The sequence below is a fragment of the Natrix helvetica genome (genome assembly GCF_964273705.1).
Source record: "Natrix helvetica genome assembly, chromosome: 2".
In the NCBI taxonomy this organism is placed as follows: domain Eukaryota; kingdom Metazoa; phylum Chordata; class Lepidosauria; order Squamata; family Natricidae; genus Natrix; species Natrix helvetica.
The window spans coordinates 23,441,800-23,466,470 of NC_138552.1; the positions used below are offsets into that span (position 1 = coordinate 23,441,800).

The window sequence follows — 24,671 nt, forward strand, 5'->3', positions numbered from 1 at the left end:
TGGAGACCCCTGATCTAATGTATTAATCATACAGTTACATGTAGTTAACACTTTTTGAAAAATTAGGGGTTGAATTTCAAGCCTTGATCTTTGCCCTAAAGTCCATTAAGAAATATAATTTCTTCCTCTACTCAAATATAGTCACATTTTCTTCATCTAGCAGTGCTCTGAGGTTTTTAATAGCTGCACAGCTGGTAGGCCTCTCACAGAGTTTCCACCATCTGCAAATATTATAATTCTTCTGCTTGATGAAACTTGGGAACTTTAAGACTTGTGGACTTCAACTCCCAGAATTCCCCAGCCACAAGTCTTAAAGTTCCCAAGTTTGGACACCCCTGTCCTAGGGCATTTCACTATGTGGGCCATTCAATGATTGGGAAGCATAAGGAGAACAAAGGGGGGTGTCTGTCCCCCATTCTGGATGATGAGTGGTACGTTCCATAAAGCATTGTCCTAGGCTGGATCTTTCCCTGACTGACTGACTGTTCAGTTTCTATATCTGGTTTGTGTGTCACTTTATGATTCCACATAAAGATTAAGCCCATCGGCCTTCAGAGCTTCTTGCCTTCTCTCTTAATGTACACAACTCCTCACTGTGCATCCTATGGCTCATATTATCAACTTATTCTCCATTCACTTCAAATATATATTCAGATACTTTCCTTCAGCAATGGGGTTGCCAACTAATGGATAAAACATAGACTTGGCCTGCTCTTCTGCCTTCAAGAGATATTTTAATGATAAAAACCAATAGGGACAAGCCATTGCTTCTTTATTTACAAATGAAATTAAACATAATGTCCAATTAATTTTTGAAGGGATAAGAACAAAAAATGGTGATGCATTTACACACACACACAGACACAGACACACACACACACACACACACACACACACATTCTCTCGCAAAATTATCACTTGCACCATTTTTTCCTCAGCTTAAATGCAACTTAATTTTAAAACATAACTTTTAAATGATACATCATTTTTCCAAGATAAATAGAAATTGGTGATATAATCCTGCTGAACATTTTTGTTCCTCTTACTGTTTTAATTTTTAAACATATTTGTCAATACTGTAGGTTTATTTCCCGCTTTCAAGGCCCTAGATACTTAGAAAGCAGCTCACAGTACAGAAAAAGGCAATGCATATGTTATATAAGATGTTATTCAAGAAATGTAATAATTTGAAACGTTTTATGGGGGGGAAAAGTGATGAAAAACATTTAACAATATTGACTAAATGCTAGATGGGGATTTGGAAACTTCTCTACAAACAGCCTAGCCTGCAGTTAAAAGATAAGAATGGCACAATACATTGCAATCTGTAATGTTATACACACAAAAATAACAGATAACAAGTTTCTACAAAAGAAAACTGCCAATTTTTTTGGTTCCCTAAAGGCAAAATTATTATTGACTGAAAATGTTATTTACAACAGTCCAAATTTCAGTTACTTTTTTAAAAAAACAGACTTTGCATACCTAGTCATAGCCAAATCAGAGAAAAGTAGAGTTACTTCAACAGTGAGATGTCAGGCATATAAATTGAATAAATAAAAATACACTGATTAATTTATAAATAGGAAGAGCTTAAAATATCAACAGTGTATAAGCAAACTGAAATTATGTAAATGGAGCTATTTAACCCAAACATGAAATTTTAATAATTTTGAAATATTGATATTCTTGATGTTGATACTTGAGTCTAAGACAGAAATCTTAGTCATACTTAACAATAGCAATATTGTTAGCATATTTAACAATTTAACATTAAGAATTGCTGAATGCAGTTCATGGCCTTGTTCACAAAAATGGCTGTAACATTTGTGCATACAGGTCACAGAATGCAGGCATTGCTATATGTTTTAAATTTTTACTATGTCACTTCTTAACCATGTAAAAAATGCTAATTTTCCCCATGGAAATTGCTTCTCGCATGACAAAGGAATAGACCATTATGCTTAAGATAGCTAAATTTATACATATTACATATTTTTTCTTTGATGTACAGCAAATTGTGAAGCAATCTTGCAACATGAAGAAAACCAGTGTGGTGAATCTTGACAAACTTTTAGGGGATTTCTCACATATAGAAATGGTAAATGATCAAATAGAAAAACAAAAATATACCGTACCCAAATTCTTATACATTTCTCTAAAAGTTAGCAACTCACTAAGAGTCATTTTGGATAGCGAGATGGATGGCATATAAATTAAATATATAAATACTTTCTTTCACTATGCCTTTGAAGTCCCTCTTTTTATGGGTCTGATTATACAGTGGAATAGAACTCTTGATAACTAAACTTGTGAAAAATGTGGTAGATGGTAGATGTAATAAGGCGTTATGTAAGCTCTGATCTCATTTAGGAGATTCATCTCTTCAAGCCAATTAAGTTTTCAACTGAAAATGCTTTTTAATTTGAAGTAGTGGCAGGTAGTGATTTCCCCAGTGTCTGTCACAGACTGAATCTAATTGTTTTCTCTCGACATTATGAGACTATTTTTACACTTACATTTTTATATAATGAGTAAGGTTTTAGTGGGAAGACTCATAGGTCAATAGAATGCATGGGCAATTTACCTTCATAAAGAACTCTTGGACTTCATTTTTCCAAAAATAATCTCTGGAAAAGAGCTAATGAAATCCCTTTCCTGAATCCCAATAATCAGATAACTAATTTTATTAGTGTTTTATTCAGTCAGTATTCAGTTTCAAAATGGATATGAAATCAGTCCCTTTAAATTCATCATTCTTTATGAAGCACATCCAAGATCATTCTGATTTTTTTTAAAGAATCGTTTAGATTTCTAATGCTTGACCAAATATCAGCAAACATTCAGCATATTTTTTTTAAAAAAAAGATTTTTCTGTCAGAATAATTGAGGAGCTGGGAAGGCTACTTCAAACAAGAGGTTTTATTTGGAATTCAAATACTTTCCTACAGAAAATATCAGAACTTCACGGAAAAAATCATCTTCTGAATCTTGAGTTGGACAAAACGAATAAATTGCTGACAATAAGCCAGGCAAGGGAAGAAATGGCTAAACGAGGTAAGCATTCATTTCCTTGGCAATGTTTACCACCAGACATATTTTAGAACCCATAAAATGTGTATGTGGATACTATATTTGTGTAATAAAGGTGATCCAAGAGCAGAGCAGCCCCAATACTCTGGCTAGTGGCAATGAACTTTCTCATTGCACCAGCGCCAAAGGAGCTGGCATTCAGCGCATAGGGGCTTTGTAGTGGGAAGAGCACTTCCCTATACATTTTCACTATTTAAAATTGGAAAGCAATTGGATCTTTTGGGGAATGAAGTTCACTGCCGCTTTAGAATGACTCTGGATATTGCTAGCAGCTGAATGAAAAAAGTCACAGTAACTAAGCCTCAAAACTTTAGACATGGAACATTTCTTTTTCTTCCATTCAGTCGTAGTTAATTCTCAGAGATTGCCTGCAGTTTTCTTGGATATGTTTTTCAAAACTGGCTTTCCATTGCTTGTTTCTTAGAACTGAGCGGGAGGAGCTAAGGAAGGGCTAGAATTCATGCTCTCCCAGTTTGTAACCTGATCAACACTATACCAAATTGGCTGTCTATACCCATACGTACTATCTTGCTGTTTCTTCAGGCCAGCTGTATTGCTGCAATGCAGGTTAATGTTGTTCCATCTGAAAACAGTTCCCTTCTTTCCATCTTGGCCTCTGCAATGCAAGCACCCTGCATACTATCATAAGAGATATACCGTGCTAGAAAATTGTTGGGAATTTGCTAATTACTGTAGGACAGTGGAGGTGAACCTATGGCACAAGTGTCAAAAGGTATCAAACGTGACAGGACTGACATTTGGGTGACACACCAGCATTTGCTTGACAGCAAATATTATTAAAAGTACACTATATTTGAAAACTGCACAGTCTTGTGCAATTTTCAGAGGCTGTGGAGATCGCACAAGAATGGAATGTGCTCTTGCATAGCCCTTGGATTCTCCAGAAGTCATGTGGTCTTCAAAACCTCTGAAATTTGTAAGACACATGTGGTTTGCAGAGGCTGCAGAAGAGCATTCTTCAAAGCTACCTCAAGAATGAAGGCCTCATGCGACCCAAAACTGCTCAGGTAGGTTTCAGGGGTCTGTTTACAGAAACTAAATTCAGTGAGTTTTACTTACAAACAAAAGTGTGCAGAATTGCAGATTTAAAATAATATATATTTCCAGAGAAATTGATTTTCTAACCAAAAATAGCCTTTTCATTTTATAACATATTACGTAATTTAGTTTGAAAGCTTAACATTAATCATAATTTTAGTTTTAATACATAATCATCTGAACACAGATTATTCCTTTGCAAAATAAGTGGTCATTCAGTGTGTCTAATTTTAGTTCCTTATACGTTTGAAGGTTGAGAATTGCATTATGTGTTAAGCCCACTATTTAATAAATTAAAATTATCATTTAAATAAAATTTATTAACCATTAATACACAATCAGCAATAATAATGAATTGCTAACTTTTTCATCCCACCACTAAGCAGGCCCGACTCTGTTTAATCACTAAGCAGGCCCAATGATTTCAGATCAGCCTAGGTTTGAGAGACTTTTTTTAAAATTCCTGCATTATAATTTTATAGCAAGCTTTATCTTGGAAGAAGCATTCTCTTCTCTGTTAAAGATAATGCTTTTTAAAGACAATGCCTGCTTCTGTAGACTTTCCATTAATGTATGTATCAGTGGTAGGATTCCAAACTTTTTACTACCGGTTCTGCGGGCATGGCAAGGGAAGGATACTGTAAAATCTCCATTTCCTCTCCACTCCAGGGGAAGATTACTGCAAAATCCCCATTTCCTTCCAATCAGCTGGGACTCGGAAGGCAGAGAATAGATGGGGGTGGAGCCAGTCAGAGGTGGTATTTACTGGTTCTCCAAACTACTCAAAATTTCCGCTACCAGTTCTCCAGAACTGGTCAGAACCTGCTGAATGCCACCTCTGGTGTGTATTGAAAGGAACAATTATTCATACATGCTTTTTAATTAGTTACTTTACAATTGACGATCTATCTTGAAAAAAGATATAAGTGCTAGATAAATTAAGTGATATAATGATAACTGGTAAGAATATAAATTGTGCAATGTCATAACTGAATGTTAGGATTCAGTTTTCATTAGAAATATTTAACTTTTTTTCAAATGCTGAAATATCGGTAATTATATAAAGGAAGCTGAGATAATGAATAGATTCTTCTAAGATAGAGCAGCTATTACTTGAACTCCACTTTAGCAACAATAAATGCAAGGCAAGCCCAAAGAAGCAGTTAATTGAAGGTTCAAACATGTGATACTTTTTCCTTAATTAAAATTGTTAGGCATTTTTAGATCTCTCCAGAATGGGAAAATATAACGTGGCTTTAAATTCTCCACATTTTTATTCCTTGAACTCTTAAGAAGCAAAATTTCACATTTTAATTTTAAAACTAATGTTATGAGTAAAATTAAGGATACCAGAGGTCCATCTTGTGGCCACTATTTGCAATTGCAGGATAGTTGGAATATGACTATACAGTACATTTTTAAGTACAATTGCTGATATTTAAATAAGCAAATTTAAAATAGAAAATAATGATACTTTATATATCAAATTTGGGTTTTATTTCATTCTACCCATCTTGGAAGCATGTAAGCCTCAGTGCAATAATTTTTAAAAGTTTGTATAATTATCAAAATAACAATAATTTAAAAATAAATATAATAATTTTTCTTATTTTCTTTTTAAAAGACTGTGCTACATTCCAGAATGTGATTAAAGGTCTTCAACAAACTATAGAGGACCAATATAATTTGAGAGGTAAAGAAGTGCAATGTGATTTTGTAAAATGTTATTTTTCTTGGTTGTGAGGGAGATCCACAATGGTGGGTTAAGATCGGTACGCCCCAGTAAAGGCATACAGTAAAGGAGGGCCCGCCCGCGCTCCTTACCGGTATTTGAGTTTTATGGCTTACGCGCACCCACGGGGGCGTCGCAGAGCATCACGGGCAGTAAGTACACATGCGCATGCTGCACGCATTCATGTGGTGCATGCCCAGCGCCATTGCACTGTACCGGTTGCAACGGTATCCGGAACCCACCACTGGAGATCCTGTAAAGGTAGTCTTTGACTTAAAACCATTTATTTAACAACAGTTCAAAGTTACAATGGCCTTAGAAAAAGCGCTTTACAAACTGTGGTCACCCTTACAACTATCACAGCATCCCCAGAGTCACATGATCACAATTTGTGTGCTTGGTAACTGGCTCATATTTACAAACTGTTGCAGCATCCTGTGGTCACGATCATAATTTGTGCGCTCTTTTACCTGTTTCCAGCAAAAATGCCTATTGGAGAAGCTTGATTGGTTTAATGGTCATAAAATTGCATTCAGTCATGGTGACTCTATTTAGAACTGCAATGACTTATGATGGAAATTCTGGTCACAACTGTGGCCATAAGTTAAGGACTACCTGCATAGCCAGAAGGATTTGTGCCTTACTCTTGAAGAAAAAAAAGCCATGCACAATTTTTCAGTACAGCACAGGCAAAGTGTTTTTCACGAAAAACATCTTTCCTATCTAGACCATCCTTCAGAGAGTTAAGTTGTTTCTTAAATATTTTCAGTCCAATTGTCACTCTCTGATTTGCAACCCCTTTACCAGATTTCCACTCCATAAAAACAAGTAAAAATATTATTCTTTTATGGCACTTCTAAGCAATTTTGCCAGCATATCCGGTTGAGAGAGAATATGAGAATGAAAAGATTCAGGATTTTTTAAAAGTCCTTTTCTTCTCTTGTTGTCTTATGCAAGAACCCTTAATTTAGATGGCCCTGCAGTTTTAAATCAGTGACGTTCAAGTCAAGGATCCTCACAATTTTTTTAGAGTTCAGAATAGTTTGGAATTTATTTATCTCTCTTATATTGTAATGTTAATATCCTTATATAGACGAAAATGAGAAGCTCAAAAACACAATCCAGATTTTAGAAGAGAAATTGAAGACTCGTGAAAAGGTAGGTCACCCTGTTTTCAAAACTCATTGTTTCTGATTTCTAGAGAGCCTTTAGATGATTTTCTGATTTTTATAGTAATCATTACTATCTTCCTTATTGCTCGTTAATGACTTAAATAAAAGCATATTAGATTGTTCGATTAAAATTCAATGTTTTATGTGCGGCTCACAATATTTTTTTTAAAAGCCAGCCTTGTCTCCTGGTAATTTTATACTTGCTCCTGAGTTGTAACTGGGGTGGAACAATTATTTGCAAGTTCATAAAAGCAACAATATATTATACTACATTTTAAATTTTAAATTGGTAAAATTTGCATGTTACATTTGATGGCATTTAAGGCAATTATGAATTGCATAAATACAAACATTTTTACTGTTTAGAAAGGAAGACTTGCCCTTTACCACTAAATCATAATGTTTGAATGCAAGTCTATGACCAATTTCCAGTTAAAAAGCCTTGGAAAATTATTTTATTAGAACATTGAAGGGGCTGAGTGGATTTATTTCTGGGTGAGCTGCAATCACACACTCACACACACACACACACACACACACACACACATCATGGTTTCATTTGCAGGGACAGAACTCTGCAGAGTTTGTGGACAGTCTGTTTTCCTATTGTCAGGAAGCCTCACCTTACCTCCTGGCATTTAGACTGAGGTTGCAAACTGTTCATAATGGATAAAGAGGAAAAAAGACTTGCTTCTCTACAACAATTTAGATTTGTTTTTAATACAATCAGACAAATGCATACATTCCTGTTGATTCCACTATAAAAAAGATTTATCCTAGCTCTTTTGGCTGTAGAACCATGAAGCGTAGTAATTCAGATCAAAGAAACATAAATTGATAAGACTTGAGTTATTACTTCCTCTTCAGCAGGGAGTCAGTGAATTGCAAAGTGGCACCCTGCTACTTGTCTTTCTTTGGGCAATGTCCTCATAGAAGGGAAGGGTTTGCAAATTGTTTTCTTTTTCTGTGGAGTGAGAAGATTTTTGTTGCTTTAAGACTGGCTTGGTCTCTCGAAGAGAGTGGAATTTGAAGAAGGCATTGAGCCCTTCCTTCTAGCCAAGTTGAAATGCTATCCAAAGATACTGGCATAAGATTTGCTACAGGCATGATACTGCTAAATAGGGCTGCAGATTTTGACAGACAGCTAGATCCCTATACCAGTGGTGGGACTCCAAGTTTTTTACTACTGCGTGGCTTGGTGGGTGTGGCAGGAGAAGGATACTGTAAAATCTCCATTCCCTCCTCACTCCAGGGGAAGGTTACTGAAAAATCCCCATTACCTCCCCATCAGCTGGGACTCGGGAGGCAGAGAATAGATGGGGATGGGGCCAGTCAGAGGTGGTATTTGCCGGTGGTCTGAATCACCCAAAATGTCCACTTTCAGTTCTCCAGAACTGGTCAGAACGTACTAAATACCACCTCTGCCCTATACCCTATGTTCAAAAGTAGCCCAAATCACAGCTGAGAGGAGGATTGCACTGTGAACCAACAAAGAAAATTAGCTCCTTGTCTTCATCCACTCCTTTATCCACCATCACTCTCTCACATACACTGCCTGTTCCCTATCACTTTTAGTCAGGTCTTCTTTTGATTGATTCAGTTTTCAAAAATAGGGATTGTTTTACTGGTAGGTGCAGGAGGAGAGCCCAGTTTAAAAGAATTGCACTTTCCATCTGCCCATGGCTCTGGAAAACCATGCTCAGGAACCAGAGGATTCAGGTTTGCCCGTACCACCTAAAGTGATCATTGGGTGCCAGAATGATCCCAACACTAAAGGAATCCCTGAGGAACCCAATTTAAAGTTTCTGTGTTGTTGTTTTTTTAGAAAAAAAGCAATTTGCAGGAGTACATTGAGTGAAAACTATATTAAGATAAATCAATTGCAAAGACTTAAATGTTTCAATAAATTCCTAGGAACATGAAAATATGGTTGATAAACTCATTATAGAAATTAAAAACAAGGAGAAGGAACACAACCACGAACAGAACAAACTTCACAGCAACATGAACAAGCAACGTAAGCATAATAGATAATGTGTACACCATGTTTGAGAGATACAGAGTGTAAGGCATAGCCTTCATTGAGTGCACTATTAAATTATTTTTCACTAGTAAAAGACTGAGAATTACATGTTTCAAGTATTTTGAAAATATGTATTCCCAACTGAAAAAGAGAGTAAGTGTAAAGCTCTACGTGTATGCTCTGCACATCTTTAATAACTTATTTTCCATTCTAGCAAAATTAGGCTGTTTCAAATGAGTAACACAATTCGTTGGTCCTGCCTTTCAGATGTGAATTATGTCATAAAAAAACTTTACATCAGCTAAAAAACAAACTAGCTTTGCTGCTGCTTAAAAACAGTAAAGAACATATTAAAGTGAAAGGAAGGAGGAAGGAAGGATTTCTTCAAGTTTGCAACAAAATTTATTGCTATAATTTAACCCCAATTCAGAGCAAGCTAGTCTCTGAGCAGCAGTTGGTGGTCCTTCATGGATAGCTGGCGAATAGAACAAGAATTAAGTGATTTTCTTCTCTTGCCCCAAAAGCAACTGTAAAAATAGGATCTGATTTTCTGTTTGGCAGGGAGGAGACAAGCAAGCTTGCAACAACAGCTGCTTTTGCTTTAGCTAATGTAGGGAGCCAGATTGTCGTCTTCTTACTAGTATGTTCTTTCTGGGAAGCAAAGTTATACAGTCCCCCCCAATGGCCCTTGGCCCCCTTGGCAGATGGATGAGGACAGAATGTGCTGCCACTTAGTTCTCCAGTTCCCGGACAATTGCTAATTCTGGCGACATATTCTATATGATATGGAGACATGAAGAAGATATGAAGAATACAGAAGTATTTGGGCTTGTCCCATGCCTTCAGAAGACTTTTTTTCTGCAGAGTGAACGGACATTGTTTTCAAAATATTTAATCAATTTTGTTACAATAAGAAGTAAATGAAAATGAAGCTTTAGAGATGACACCTAAAACAGAGAAAGATCAAAAGTAAATTTGACTGACCAAGATTACAAGATGAAGTGTCAGTTTATAGCAGGGGTGTCCAAGCTCTGCTGGCTGGGGAATTCTGGGAGTTGAAGTCCACAAGTTTGGACACCCCTGGTTTATAGTATGCTGGAAAGGATGGCAGACTTCTCCCCTATTGCATCAATGGGCTGTTCATCAACCAGCCTTGTTTAACATAACAAATTCCCTGTTAAAGGAAGATGAATGGAAGAATCCCCCGTGACCACTGTTGACCATTTTACTCAACATTTTGTCAACTAAGTCACCTAGATTTATCAATCTTGACTTCTCCTGGGCAGAGTCTGATTTTGTGACTGTGGCATCATTTAGTTCTGGGTTTTTTTTGTTTTTGTTTTTTATTAATTTGGTCTGTTGACTCCAGAGAAAGAACTATGACCCTTGCCATTTGAAGGCATTATTCATGCTCCTCCTAGCTCCCCTTTTTAAATTATACTCCGTTTGATATAGGCACCTGCAGCACAGCTGTGGATGGCACTTATCTCAATGTCAGGATGTTGCTACAATCTGGATGGTATGAAAGATGCTAAAGTTGAACCCTAGCAAGATGGAGTTACTGACTGTCCTTTGTAGTTTTATGTTCATTCCATTCTTGTTTCCTGATGGGTGGCATCACATTTGAGGAAGTAGGTCACACTTTAAGTCCTCCTGGACCTCTGGTTGTTGCTGAATGCCTGTGGAAGTTAAATAGGAGAAACTTTCCTCAGCTTCTCCTGATATGTATCAGCTGCAGCCGGTTCTCAAGTGACAGGACCTCACCACCATGAAAGTAGGCTTCTATAATGTATTGTAGATGGGGCTGCCTTTGAAGATCACTCAGAACTATAGGAAGGTGAAAAAGCAGTGGTGCACTTATTGACTATTGTTAATCACTATTACACTTATTTTGCACTTGTTCCCAATAAGTTTCTGGTTGCACTTCCAAGTGCTAGTTTTCACTTTCAAAATCCTGTATGGCTTATCACCCATGTACTACTATTAATAGATTTGATCTGTCCAACATGTATGAAATTTTCCCAGAGGAAACAAATAATGGTACCCTAATTTTATGAAGTGAAAGGGTTTGAGGCCTAATGTGCACTTTGTTTAGTCATGCTATGCTATGAAACACCTCCTTCTGCAAGCCCCTCTTGGTGAAGGCCATTTGGGAATTAACGAAGACTGAAACTTCTGAAACTTCTTATGGTGAGCGATTGTTCTTGTTAATTATGTTGACATTAAAATAATAAGGTATATAATTCCATTTGATTAATGCAGTGATTTTGCTTCATCATTTTTAATTTTGTATGTATTAACAATTACATTAGTTGAAAGCAACATGGAAGAGCATAAGAAGCTAACGGAGAAGAAAGATCTAGAGATTTTAGAACTAACTAAACAACTGAAAGCTCAAGAAAAGGAAAAGCAGAATGAGATAATCAAGTTACAAATAGAGGTATGCCATCTATGACACCCTGAGAATACGCCGGAATAACAAGAGATATGCTACATTGATCATTTATTATAAATTGTGGATCAAAATCAAAACATTGCATTTTACAAAATTAAAAGAACTACCTGACAAGGAATTGTTGCAGAAAATGACAGGCTTAGAATTCTCAGGATACAGGAAAAGTTTATTTGGCAGCCAGGTTCAGAAACGTTAGCCCATGGCTAACATTGCAAGTTCTGAACAATCTTTATTATTGATGCATGCATTCTTATACATTCTCAGTGTAACACGGAAACACTTTACTCATTTCTTATTGGTTACCTTGAGGAAAAAGCCTTATAAGGAGATGGGGGTCTTACTTCTCCTTTTGTTGCAGGTATGGACTACGTGCCATTAACGAACTTTAATTGAACCTTGTGGTTTTGGACTTTTGACATAGGGTCATTTGCTGGAACATGTTGTGGTTGAAGGCTGATGACATTTCCCTGTCCCTTTAAGCAAGCATCTAACTGTTCCTTTTATGCCACGTCTCCATTCTTATATTTTAATCCATATTTTATTCTACTTTAGAATAATTTTAAGTTAGAAATTGATATGATTTCAGTGTGCAATGCATCCATATTTCATATTTCATCATTTTCCATTCAAATTATTTTTGCCAGAGCTGCCACAAAGAATATTTTCTCTTGGGATCAGAACATCAGTGAGGATACCTCAGGAATGGTGTCTTTGTAGTCCGTTGAGATTTGTGCTGAGATTTACTTAAGGTTGAGACTTGTTAGTTAAATTATTACTGGTTTTTTTCCATTATTACATCTAGTTTCTGTAGTTGTAAAAAGTATTTTGCATACTTAGAATTATTAGTTCACAATCCCCAAGGCACTTTTGTCAAGAGGCCACTGACTCTGGTGAAAGAAAATCCAGTTGCCTCTTGAAAAAAGCACCTTTGGGACAACCATAATAATAATAATAATAATAATATTTATTTCTTAGCCGCACCCTCTCCCGGAGGACTCGGGGCGGCGTACAATAAAACACATAAAAATACAAATATAGACAAAACATACATATAATATAGACATGACCTGGATGATTGAGAATCTCCATAGATATTAGTTCGTAACCTTCTTTATTAGCATATGCAGTGCCGCGAGTTCCTGCACCATAGATTATTGGGTCTCAGATTGTAAATTAACATGATTCAGGAGAAACTAGAAGCTGGCTGGACAAGAGTCAGTGAGATGGCCAAAACAGTGTCTTGCAATGCTGCCTGGGAGGTTTTTAAACCAGTGACTTCTGAAGAAGTTGACAGGGTTCTTTATAACTTTAGTTCCTTTACTTGCATACCTGATCCCTGCTCTTTCTGGCTGGCTGAAGCAATGGTGGGGGAGCAGGGATGTGGATCCAAACAATTGCCATGAAGGCCTGCTGAGGGAGGAGCAATGGTCATCTACGGTTTGGAATGAAATATCATTGGGGTGCAGATGATATCCAATTAATGTTAGTAAATAGGTTTTAACATTAAGATGGCAAAAGTATGTTTTTGTTTCATGTTTTGATTTCTCTCCCCCCCCCCCAAAAAAAGTAGTAAACAAAAAGTTACGTGGAGTATTTTATGCTCCATAGTGCTAAAAGAAATGTATTCATGCCTTTAAGAGTTTGTGTTGATATCATAATTGTTGAAAGTTTATTAGGATTACAGCCTTAATCTTTCTCTTTTTGTTCTTATAGTTGCACTTTTCCCTCACCATTTTCTGCAGTCTTCAGTTCTGAGCAGTAAACAAATATATGACCTAGTCAATTAAGCTACAGTACCTTTAATCACATGAATAGAATTGGATTGAATTTTTTATTGGCCAAGTGTGATTGGACACACAAGGAATTTGTCTTCGGTGCATGCATTACTTATACTTTGCTTTCCTGCAGTAACTCTGGGGAAATTCTATTTCAGCTCTCTAAAATTGATATTACCATGTGATGATAATTTTACCCATTTGCACTTCATGGTCAAATGGGAGTCTGTTTTCCCTGTGTTGATGTAAATATCCTTAGCCAAGAGTTGCTTGTACATTATTAAAAGTGTTAATTTCAGAGCTTTTTCTCCCATTTACATTTTTATCAATATACTAAATTTTTTTATCAGTTCAATACTAAACTGGAAAGGCTGCAGACCAAAACACTGAAAGTGCAGGCTAACCCCACAGGACTTCCTCAAAATATCTACAGAAAGGTAAGTGTTTTATTGTTCTCCAAAATCTAAAGTGTTTTAAGTGTTAAGATGATTTGACTGCAGATATTTTGCCGTACTCTGCTTACATATAGTCACATATGTGAGATGGGCAGCTATATCAACTTACCAGATAAAATAAAATAAAATTTATCTTTTAATCAGTGTCTTATGCTGGGATGAGGGTGAGGGGGAAGCATCCCAAAGAGCTACTTCAAAAGAAAGAGAAGTTCTATAAATGCTTCTCTCATTAGATAACATGATATTTTATATTATTCCCTCTGCAGATACTCACCGGGAATCTTTATTCCCATACTAAACAGTTTGGGTGTTTTGACTTGTTTTATCTTAATTATTATCAGATCAATCTGATTTGACTTCTTTGACCATAGCTAAGTACTGTTCTATAATCTGTATAGTATGCTGTATTGTCTGGTCTAGTCCTTAAATATTTTAGAATAATTTTTAGAATAATTTAGAATATTTGTTGGTCTATGGGAGAATAAATAATTCTGATTCCTAGAAACTAAGTCATGGAACACATCAATATCTCAATTTGTGTACGTGTATACATTTCTGGAAATATGGATACACATACACAGTTTTTCATGTATAGGTATAAGAGGGTATAATTTTGTCATTGTTTGTTTTTGTAGAAGCTCCAGCATCTTCAAGAAGAAAAGAATAAAGAAATTGAATTTCTTCGAAATACTATCAAAGACTTAGAAGAAAAGCTCGACAAACGTAAAGATTGCTATTTTAAACAGCGGCAATTTTGAGAATAACATGAGACACAAGTTTTACTTAGGAAACAGAACTGAATGGGACACACACATTGAATTTAAAGATGTTTTCATTTATTAAAACATAGTTTGTCCACCTGCAAGATCTCCAGTTGTGTATACTAAACTACTTTCCCTCTTGTAAGCATTCACCATAAAATAATTCAGGTTTTATAGGGGTATGGTTTCCCTATCAAACCATCATGAACTATGGCATATACAATATAAAGAGTTTCCCTCTGTTCAACATTTTCTTTCCTCTCTAGAACTTGCAAAAATTCAGTTAATTTCAGAGATTTCACAAACAACAAGACTATTTTACTACATAAAGATAGACAGTATATAAACATGCTTGATCACTTACAAAAGATTGTCTAAATCACTGGTTAGCTGAAATGATGGTTAAGTGTAAGTCTCAAATTTTATTACCAGGTACTTATGCTTATCCTTCAATGAAATTACTATTTGTTTCATCCCATCACTCTCACTTCATGTTTTTAAAGACTTATCCCAAATTCCAAACGAACTATGAGTGTGAAGAGTTTCAGAAATACAGAAATTGATTTTAATAGGTCTTGTTATAGGACTCGCATTTTATAACATTAAATCTGATGTTAAGAGTAATGAATTCTGTAGACTTCTTGGTGGAAATATTGGGTTGGAATACTACGCACAGAATTCTATACAATTATCTTAAATGACGAGTTTCTGAGAAAAACATTTTCATTTATTCACTTGGTCTTAACCCATAATTTTAAAACATAGCTAGCAAACCTTTTCTTACCCTCTCCTGTTCTTATTTGCTCCGTATCCAACAGAAGCCCCTAGGTCATAGTTTTTGCTCCTGTTTTCATGAATGCAAACAGAATGGTAGGGGAGGAAAACAAAAAGAAAAGCTAACGAACACCACAGAAACTTGGAACTGGCACTGAGAAACAACTGCATACCATTATGGGAAAGTTTTGTTCGTACTGTTTAAGGCAAAGTCAGATGACAAGGACTGTATTCTCTATCAGTGAAACCAAGCACGTGTTTACACCTGAACAAATACAGCTGAAATCCAAGAACTCTTGCTTAACTGGCAGGTGTAAAGGTTGTTTTTCTTTCTTTCCCAATAATTTACAGAGTGGTATGTGTGCCAGGAAGATTACTGCTGGAATGCATTCCTCTGCTTTAATGCCCTTTGGGGCACCTGGATTTCCAAACACTTTGGCAGAGATAGTAGGACCATTTTCGAATTATTGTGGAATGCATTCCAAAGTCTGCAATCTTCCATAGGTGTTTAGATTGTTCCTCAGGCTCAGTTGTCCAGTCCTGCTCATTGTCAGGTTTCACCCCTTCTTGCTGCTGGTAACTGTCAAACAGCAGTTGGCAGACGTCACTGTCAAGACTCAGCCACGTTATCTGCCAACAGCTGCCCTTGTCACCTTCAGGAAGATGGGAGCACTCCACGACAATGTCAGGAAGTGGTGCTTTGCTGATCTTCAAACAACAAGTGCCGTCAGTGTCAGCATCAGCTGGTGGAGATGGGATCAATTAAGCTGAAACTGGCAGATGGGAGCTGCCAGTTTCAGCTTAATTGGCGCTTGCAGATGCCACTCCCCTTTTGTCAGAGCCTGTCCCTATGCAAAGGAATATTTAGAGCTGCTGATGGAAGGTCAGCTTTTGCAGGATCCTGGCCCAAGACTCTCCTGTTATGCTGATGGTTTACTTCTGGCTGATCCCCTTTGGGATGACGTCCATGATGATGATGATGATGATGATGATGGTGGGGGTGAGGATGATGGTGGGGGTGCTCAGTGGGAGACAACTGTGAGGCAGAAGCTGCCTCAATTTGCTTTTCTTCGAGATTCTCTGAGATTCTTTTACATATTTCTTCGATTTCAGGTGTCTGAAAAAGTTCAGACAACATGGTCAGAATTTCAGTAGTTCTCATACAGCATGTCAACACAAAATGCAAGCAGAGATCAGATTCAAATCAGTTTAAAGAAAATAAATGTAACTAAGCCCAGGATTTCTGCTTAAAATCACAATGTGTTCAGCTTCTCTCAGGACTATTCTTGTCCAAGTCATTTCTAAAACGCCTTATGCTTAGATCAGCATGAGACTCTAACATTAGAAAATATCCAGAGTTATAATTATCTGACCATACAAAAGCTGTGAGAGTCCTAGTTCCATTTGATGTTGGTTTATTTATTATTTATTTCAACACTTTGCTTCCTTCTCAAGGAATTAAAAACTATGTATAAAATGCTATTTATTTACAAAGATCTGAATCTTATAGATGAACAGCACTGAGTTTAATGGCAAATTGGTCGTGGAGTGGCAATCCAGTTGTTTTGAAGTTGAGGAAATGCTCAACAGGTCTGCATTTATGGGAATATTTTTTTTTTCTAAATTAAGCATCTGGAGAGTAAATGCCTAGAAGATGAAGCATACCAGAGGTAGAATGATATTTGTACAGATATACCTTATCTGGCTTCATACCTTATACCCGGGATGGTGAATCTATGGCACACGTGCCACAGGTGGCACATGGAGCCATTTATTATTTATTTATTATTTATGGCGCGCTGGCCAGTTGACTTCAGCCTTTTTTTTAGGCCATTTTTCCCTCTCCCCAGGCTCCAGAGGCTTTATAGGAGCCTGGGGAGTCTCTCCCCACGCTGGAGGCCCTCCGGAGGCTTCAGGAGCTTCCCTGAAGCCTCCGGAGCGCAAAAAACTGGCCCTATGGACAAACCGGAAGTTCAGGAACGGACTTCCGGTTTGCTTGTAGGGCCGTTTTTAGTCCTCCAGAGCATTCAGGGAAGCTCCTGAAACCTCCGGGGGGACGGGGAAGGCTGTTTTCACCCTCCCCAGACTCCTATAAAGCCTCTAGAGCCTGGGAGGGTGAAAAAAGCATGCAAAAAATGGGGGGTCACGCTGGTTATGCGCGCATGCACACTTCATTATGGGTGTGGCACACTTCTTTATGGATGTGGCATGCCTGCTCGTGACCCCCCCCCCGCACTCCCCCCACTTTTGGCACACGAGCCAAAAAAGGTTTGCCATTACTGCCTTATACTAACTGAATTTCAGCTTAGCATGTTATGTGAACTCATGGGATCATAGGGTTGTTAAGGGATCTTGGAGGTTTTCTAGTCCAACCCTCTGCCCAAGGCAGGTGTCTTCATATCTCAGATAAATGGTTGCTCATTCTTTTCTTGAAAACTTCCAGAAATGGACCACAAGTGATGGATTGCAAGCGGTACGCCCCGGTACTGGCGTACGGGAGCCTGCCTGGAGCACCAGATACCGTTCCAGTACAGTGCTGCGGAGGGCCTATCCGCCCAAGCTGCTTATCGGTCTTTTAAGTCTTCGGCGCTTCCATGCATACAGCGTCTGTGCGACGCTCCGCTGAGCAGCTGGAGTGTCACGGAGGCTTGCGTAGGCGCTATGACGCATGCATGTGCTATGTGCGCTGTGCACGTGCTGCGCACATCCATGTGGATGCCTCCGGGGCCGTTCCAAGCATACCGGTTGGAACGGGATCCGGAACCCACCACTGTGGAGCACCCATAACTCCAGAAGGCAAACTGTTCCACTGTTTAATAATTCTGACCATCAGAAAATTCCTCCTTATTTTCAGGTAGGATGTCCCTCTGATGAACTTGTATCCATTGCTTCTTGTCCTACCTCAAGATTACTATCAGGAATAAATTGACACCCTCTTTCCTGTGACAGCCCTTCAAGTATTGGAAGACTGCTATCCTGTCTCCCCTCAGGTCTTCTTTGTTGACTCAGCCACTGTGACTTAATAAATCAGAATGGAAGATACCATCGGTTATACCTCTTTCTCTATTTTTCCTTGAAGAAAGCTAGCAATCTGTTTTGTTTTGGATTAAAAACATTTGAAAAGTTTGCAATTATTTGCTAAGAAATTATACAATTCTTAGAAATTACCAAATGGTCAGAGGTCCTGTACATTTTTACATTTGCATTTAATCAGTTTTTCTTTTTCATGGATACTTCTAGTGAAAGGGAAAAATGAATACATACTGTGTATGAGCAATTTCCACAAGTGTCTTCACAGTAGGCAATCTGAATAGCTTTCTCTACATATGGAAAACTCAGGAAAGTATAAGGTAAGCCAAGGTGATAAACAAGACGGCCACACCTAGGAAGAAAGCAAGCCAGTTCTTAATATCAATGCATCACCATATCTAAGAAGAGTTTTAAAAACAACTTCAGTTTCTTATCTTCTGCCATGATTCCCAAAATCTATTGTAGAAAAGTTGGGGATTACAGACATACTAGCACTGCTGTAATAGCATCATTACAGTAATCCTAATCCTTTCTCTTCTGCTGTCTGTTTTGAATGAATAGGAGTTCTTTTGTCTCCTTCTGAACTTTCCTACTTTTTTGAAAGCAAAAGAGCGATAAATCTCATTAAGATGGACCTGATAAAACCCATTAACAAGAAGGGCTCATATCGGGTAAGCTTCAAAATTTTTAGCAAGGAGTTCTCTGCCCGGTTGCTGGGTGGGTGTGGCCATGACGGGCGTGGCACCATGGCCAGTGGGGGGCTTTTTGCCCTCCCCGGGTTCCAGAGGCTTCCCGCGAGCCTCTGCGAGGGAGAAAATGACCTCCATATGCTCCTTAGGCCCTGTGGAGCCTGGAAACGAGCCTGTTTCTGGCCTTCCCGAACTTCCGGTAGGCCTGTTTTTCGCCCTCCCCAAGCCTCCGTGCGTGCCTTGCACCTACCTGCATCCAAAAAGGGTCACATGGGGAATCCTGAGAGGGGCATGATGGGATGGGCGGGGCCATCCAGGAGTGGGATTTGAGGATTTTCCAAACTGCACAGAATCTTAGTAGAGGTTCCTGCAAACCCCCAGCAGACCACCCTTGGCTCATTTGAAAGAACACATCTCTCTACAAAAAGTCCCTTTAGTTGGAAAAGCAGCAAAACCGGGGTAAGGAAAATGTAAAGTGAGAACTTGTATGCAAGGGCCACGAATACTTGTAAGGAAGTTCATTCATTTAAGTAGCATAAATTGATCCAGATAAACCACTTTGGGACAAAATCAACTTATATGTAAGTTTGGGTTTTTTTGTGCCTTCGAGTCAATGTTGACTCTGGAAACTGGACAAGTCCTTGCAGTTTTTTGGGCAAGTTCTTGGAAGGGGTTTGCCATTGCCTCCTACCTAAGGTTAAGAGGAAATGACTGGCTCAAGATCACCTGAATTATTAATGCAAAAGGCAGGATTAGAACACACGATCTTCCAGTTCTTAGTCTGATGATTTACTCACCAAACCAAACACGGATGATGTAGCCAATCACACTGACATCTTCTGTGAATCTACTCAACCCACAGAGCCAAATGAATGGAGCAAACTACTTTTATGTACTCTGAAATGTATTGTGCAGATAGAGGCACAGAGCTTCTTATGCAAAACTCTAGGGCGCCATCTGATCCAAATAAGCCTCATGTGCTTTCAAAATATGAAGTACCTAAGAAGTTCTAATCCATTTGATTTGTTTTATAAACAGACCTGTCATAAATCAGGAAATCATCTTTTGTGCCTCTTAAAGTTGTCCAGACATCAGGTTGCGTTGCATTCTGTTGGTATACAGGAATGTCTTCTGAAACCTTTTCTCTTAGAAGTCGGTACTTCAGCTGGGAATGGCTTCCTTGGTGATTGACCACAATGAAAGAGATATTGACCAGGCCACTATTTGCCAGCCTCAGTTGCAGGTCTTCAAGTCTAATAAGTAAATAACATTTTATGCATTCATTTTCTTCCCTTTAGAAAAGCAGAATTTGTTTATTTGTTATCTACAATTATCTAAGTTGATACTATAGAATTAGGAGTCCTACTATACAATCAAACAGTACAAACGGATTTGAAAAGTCACAGCCGCTTTAATACACTTGGACCAAAAAGAAAACAAACCCATCTGTTAGCCTGCGAACAATTCCTAAGAAACGTGTCACATGCAATAGGGTGGACAGTCACTAATTTTTCAGAAAGACCACTTTGGGATTAAATTCAAAAATGGAGATAATATTACTGAAGAAGGCAATAGCAACACCCATAGCACTTAAGACTTATATACTGCTTCACAGTGTTTCCCACCACTCCCTTAAGCAGTTTACAGAGTGAACATATTGCCCCCAAACAATCTGGGCCTTCATTTTACCAACCTCAGAAGGATGGGAGGCTGAGTAAACCTTGAGCCTGGTGAGATTTGAACTGCCAAATTGCAGGCAGCCGCCAGCAGAATTAGCCTGCAATGCTGCATTTTAACCACTATGCCACCAAGGTGTTTTGTTCTTACAAATTGTCACATGGGGTTGTTTAACAAAACCAGAATGCCAGTTTCAGTCCAAACGTAACTGTAAAGCAGTAATTTTGGTAAGCAAGAAAAAGCTATTAAGCGCCAAGGTGGCGCAGTGGTTAGAGTGCAGTACTGCAGGCTATTTCAGCTGACTGCTAGCTGCAGTTCGGCAGTTCAAATCTCACCGGTTCAAGGTTGACTCAGCCTTCCATCTTCCGAGGTCAGTAAAATGAGGACCCAGATTGTTGGGGGTAATAGGTTGACTTTGTCAACCGCTTAGAGAGGGCTGTAAAGCACTATGAAGCGACATATAAGTCTAAGTGCCATTGCTATTGTGCCAGAATTGTTTTTCACTCCCCACCCAAAGCCGAATAAAAACTCCTCTTGCTTTAAGAAACAAATCCCAACAGGATATACATTCATGGGCACTTGCCTATTTGGGTGGACCTTACCTGGAAGCCTGCAAAAGGCACATGTATCAGCTAGCTTGGAGTAGAGCAACCACGGTCACTGACCCTCTTGAGGTCATCATGGGATTTTCTTCCCCGATGCTCCATTCTGGGGGTTCTTTACAACGGCCCTGATGCTCTGATCCTCCTCCTGGGAGGAGACAGAGGACCAAGGCTAGTCCTAGCCCAGCCCACATGGCTAGACGTGGCCTGCAAAGAGAAAAAAAAATTAAGTTAGAAAACTAAAGACTACAGGTAGTCCTCGACTTACAACAGTTCATTTAGTGACTGTTCAAAGTTACAACGGCACTGAAAAAAATGTGACTTTTGTAGCGATTATGTGAACAAAGTCCAGATGTTTTCGCAACGGGTTCATACTTATGACCATTGCTATGTCCCAAGGTCATGTGATTTGCATGTTTTTGACAAGCAAAGTCAATGGGGATGCCAGATTCACTTAACAGCTGGGTTACTAACTTATCAACTGCAATGATTCACTTAACAACTGTGGCAAAAAAAAGGGAGCAAAACTCACTTAACAAATGTCTCCCTTAACAATAGAAATGTTGGGCTCAATTGTGGTCATAGGTTGAGGACTCTCTGTATCAGACCATCTGTCCTGTGCCCTGACTCTTTCAGAATAGCAGCACCAACAGATTTTGAAAACATGGGACATCTCTTCCCTAAAATTGTTTTGTACAAATTAAAGTTACACGACATGAACTATTAATTGGCCACACCAATTTGGTATAGCGATTAAAATGCTGGTCTAGAAACCAGAAGGAGACTGTGCGTCCTAATCCCATCTGAGGCATGAAAGCCAGCTCAACCGATCCCTACCTCAACAGGGTTGTTGTGGGGAAAACAGGAGGAGGAAGGAGTATTATATATGTTTGCTGCCTTGAGTTACTTATAAAATAATAAAGGCAGGATAAAATACCTAATCAAGCAAAGTGTTCAAGCATTTCCGATGTTAAAATATTTCTTCTACTTACAATACAATACAATAGTAGAGTTGGAAGGGACCTTGGAGGTCTTCTAGTCCAACCCCCTGCCTAGGCAGGAAACCCTATACCGTTCCAAACAAATGGCTATCCAACATCTTCTTAAAGACTTCCAGTGTTGGGGCATTCACAACTTCTGGAGGCAAGCTGTTCCACTGATTAATTGTTCTAACTGTCAGGAAGTTTCTCCTCAGTTCTTCACTATGTCTACCCTTGGAACAAGAATATGTTTGAAACCCATGAAAAGTATTTCTTCTTCTTCAATCTATTCATACATAAATAGTAAAATTTCACATTTCTTGGTTATTAGGCTCATGGAAAGTGACATGCGGTTGGGGACGGATGAAAACTGAAAACATATGAGAGAGAGAAAGCTTTTCTGCCATGAAAATAAGATCTTTGAATCTGTTTGCTCAGAAATCACTGCAGAGTTGCACTTTACATTGCAGAGTGTAATGTAAAGAACGCAATGGTTTCAATTATTCTAAAAACTCTGATCTTCTCCTACGAAGCTATCCAGGAATCAGGAGGTGTCTAGTAGCTTAGCCTAACAACTTTTGTCTGAAAAGGTGCTGTAAGACTAACTCCTAATTTGGGGCTCCCATAGACTAACATGGTTCGCATTGTACTATGGGTGACGGATGCAATCCTGCCCACCTACACAATATTTAATGCATTGCCATTCTCCGTTTCCTTTTCATTCGTTGGGCAATTCTAATCAGAACATAACTTCATGAAAAGTTGCATTCGCATACAGTAGAGCAAATATTCTCTCACAGGTCGCACATCTAAGCTGGGAGTAGACATCCCACAGAGGAGGAGCACGGCAATATTACAGAAGTGTGTCATCGGAGCTTGTTCAAGGGCACAATCGGAATCGTACTTCATGCAAAAAGCAAAGGGAAAAAGGCTGCAGTCCTTTCCATACATGAAGGAGGGAGCCAGCCGCGCAGAGTTCCGCGGGTTTACTACTGAATGAAATGAAGAGCAGCAGCCTCGCGCATCCCAAAGCACTAACGTTGGGATTACGCGCAACCTCGATAGAGAATTATTATTTTTTGATGACTTGGATTCTTAACTATGTTTCAAACGAGCCCCCCTCCGCTCCGTCTCCCAAAAATACTCCCACTCCCCGCTTTAATCGCTTGAACCAGGGGTGTCCAAACTTGGGGACTTTTAAGACTTGTAGCCTTCAACTCCCAGTATTTATGTATGTATGTATGTATGTATGTATGTATGTATGTATGTATGTATGTATGTATGTATGTATGTATGTATGTATGTATGTATGTATGTATGTATGTATGTATGAATTCTGGGAGTTGAAGTCCACAAGTCTTAAAGCTCCCAAGTTTGGACACCCCTAGCTTGAACCAACCAAGCTTCCTAGGGCTACGTCGGTGCACAGCCGCGCGTTTTCCCGGACGCGCGCTCAACCCAAACCTTACTTTTACGCGCGCGCGTGGACCTCAGCGTCTTAAAGAGGAGGAAAATAGGGTGGTTGTTTTTTTAATGCATTCAAAGTCCCCTTTCCCGCCCCCCTCCCGGCTCGGAATGGACCTTCAAAGTCCCCTTTCTGCCACTTCCACGGAACGTTTCCAGAGGCGCGCAGGAAAACTCACCGCGCAGCTCCCGCTCGCAAGCCGCTTGCTCGCTCGCCCGCCCAGCTCGCTGGTATTTATACCCCTCGAGTTGTTTTGTCTCCCGAGTTTGGATACGGTTCAAAGTTCGGCAACTCTCGCGACGTCTCCAAGAAACTCAAAGTCTGGGGCGAGGATTGCGGGAGGAGGAGAAACTCCCCAAAAGCGGAGGTCTATAGGGAGATGCTCAGTCATCCAGGTCAAGGTGCCTTTTTTCCCCCAAGAGGCAACTGGACCCTCTATTTTTCTCTTGGAGTCGTTTCGCTTCTCATCCAAAAAGCTTCGGGGCTGAAGAAGCTTCTGGGATGAGAAGCGAAACGTCTTCAAGGCGGGGGTGGGGGTGGGGGTGGAGCAGAAAGTCCAGTTGCCTCTTGAAAAAGCACCCTTGGGTTCCCCAAAGCGAAGCGTCTTCCCTGCTGGGCGCAAAGGTCCCAAGTCAGAGGCGAGGGAAATGCTTGGCCGGAGTGAGAAGGGGAAGATCTCTTTTGTTCTTATCTTATCCCCTCCAGGGGGATTCCACTGCTCATGTTGTTATCCTGTAGGAAGTTAAAAGGCCACCCCTCTCCTAGAAAAATGAAATATGCTGGGAAATATTGAAAAGGCAGAATATTATATTTCCCTGGCTAAGAAATGGAGAAACATGTTTTAGGCAGGAAACAGACTCACTCTTAATAGTCCCTACCTTTGTCAATGGGGCATTTAAAAGCCCCAGCTAGTCTACTCTACACAACAA

General features: G+C 39.1%; 3 protein-coding genes across 3 annotated transcripts in view; 1 reads left to right on the top strand and 2 right to left on the bottom strand.

Moving 5' to 3' along the window:
* Positions 1 to 24,671, bottom strand: part of TMEM267 (transmembrane protein 267) — a 437,091-nt gene that overhangs the window by 227,391 nt on the left and 185,029 nt on the right. The window lies entirely within an intron of this gene.
* CCDC152 (coiled-coil domain containing 152) lies at positions 905 to 15,585 on the top strand. Its single transcript, XM_081940097.1, has 8 exons — positions 905 to 2,101; positions 2,952 to 3,057; positions 5,777 to 5,845; positions 6,978 to 7,042; positions 8,971 to 9,073; positions 11,392 to 11,519; positions 13,660 to 13,746; positions 14,400 to 15,585. Exons 1-8 carry the CDS (start codon positions 1,961 to 1,963, stop codon positions 14,520 to 14,522), a joined length of 822 nt encoding a protein of 273 aa, XP_081796223.1. The 5' UTR covers positions 905 to 1,960; the 3' UTR covers positions 14,523 to 15,585.
* On the bottom strand, positions 14,579 to 21,540 carry SELENOP (selenoprotein P). Its single transcript, XM_081940098.1, has 4 exons — positions 21,298 to 21,540; positions 20,059 to 20,271; positions 18,564 to 18,681; positions 14,579 to 16,416 (listed from the first exon to the last, which is right to left on the bottom strand). Exons 1-4 carry the CDS (start codon positions 21,489 to 21,491, stop codon positions 16,135 to 16,137), a joined length of 807 nt encoding a protein of 268 aa, XP_081796224.1. The 5' UTR covers positions 21,492 to 21,540; the 3' UTR covers positions 14,579 to 16,134.

Coding starts and splice junctions, on each gene's coding strand:
- CCDC152 (XM_081940097.1), top strand. CDS start 1,961: ATGCTTAAGATAGCTAAATTTATACATATTACATATTTTTTCTTTGAT. Junction 2,102..2,951: donor ATTTCTCACATATAGAAATG/GTAAATGATCAA, acceptor ACTTTCCTACAG/AAAATATCAGAACTTCACGG. Junction 13,747..14,399: donor CTCAAAATATCTACAGAAAG/GTAAGTGTTTTA, acceptor TTGTTTTTGTAG/AAGCTCCAGCATCTTCAAGA.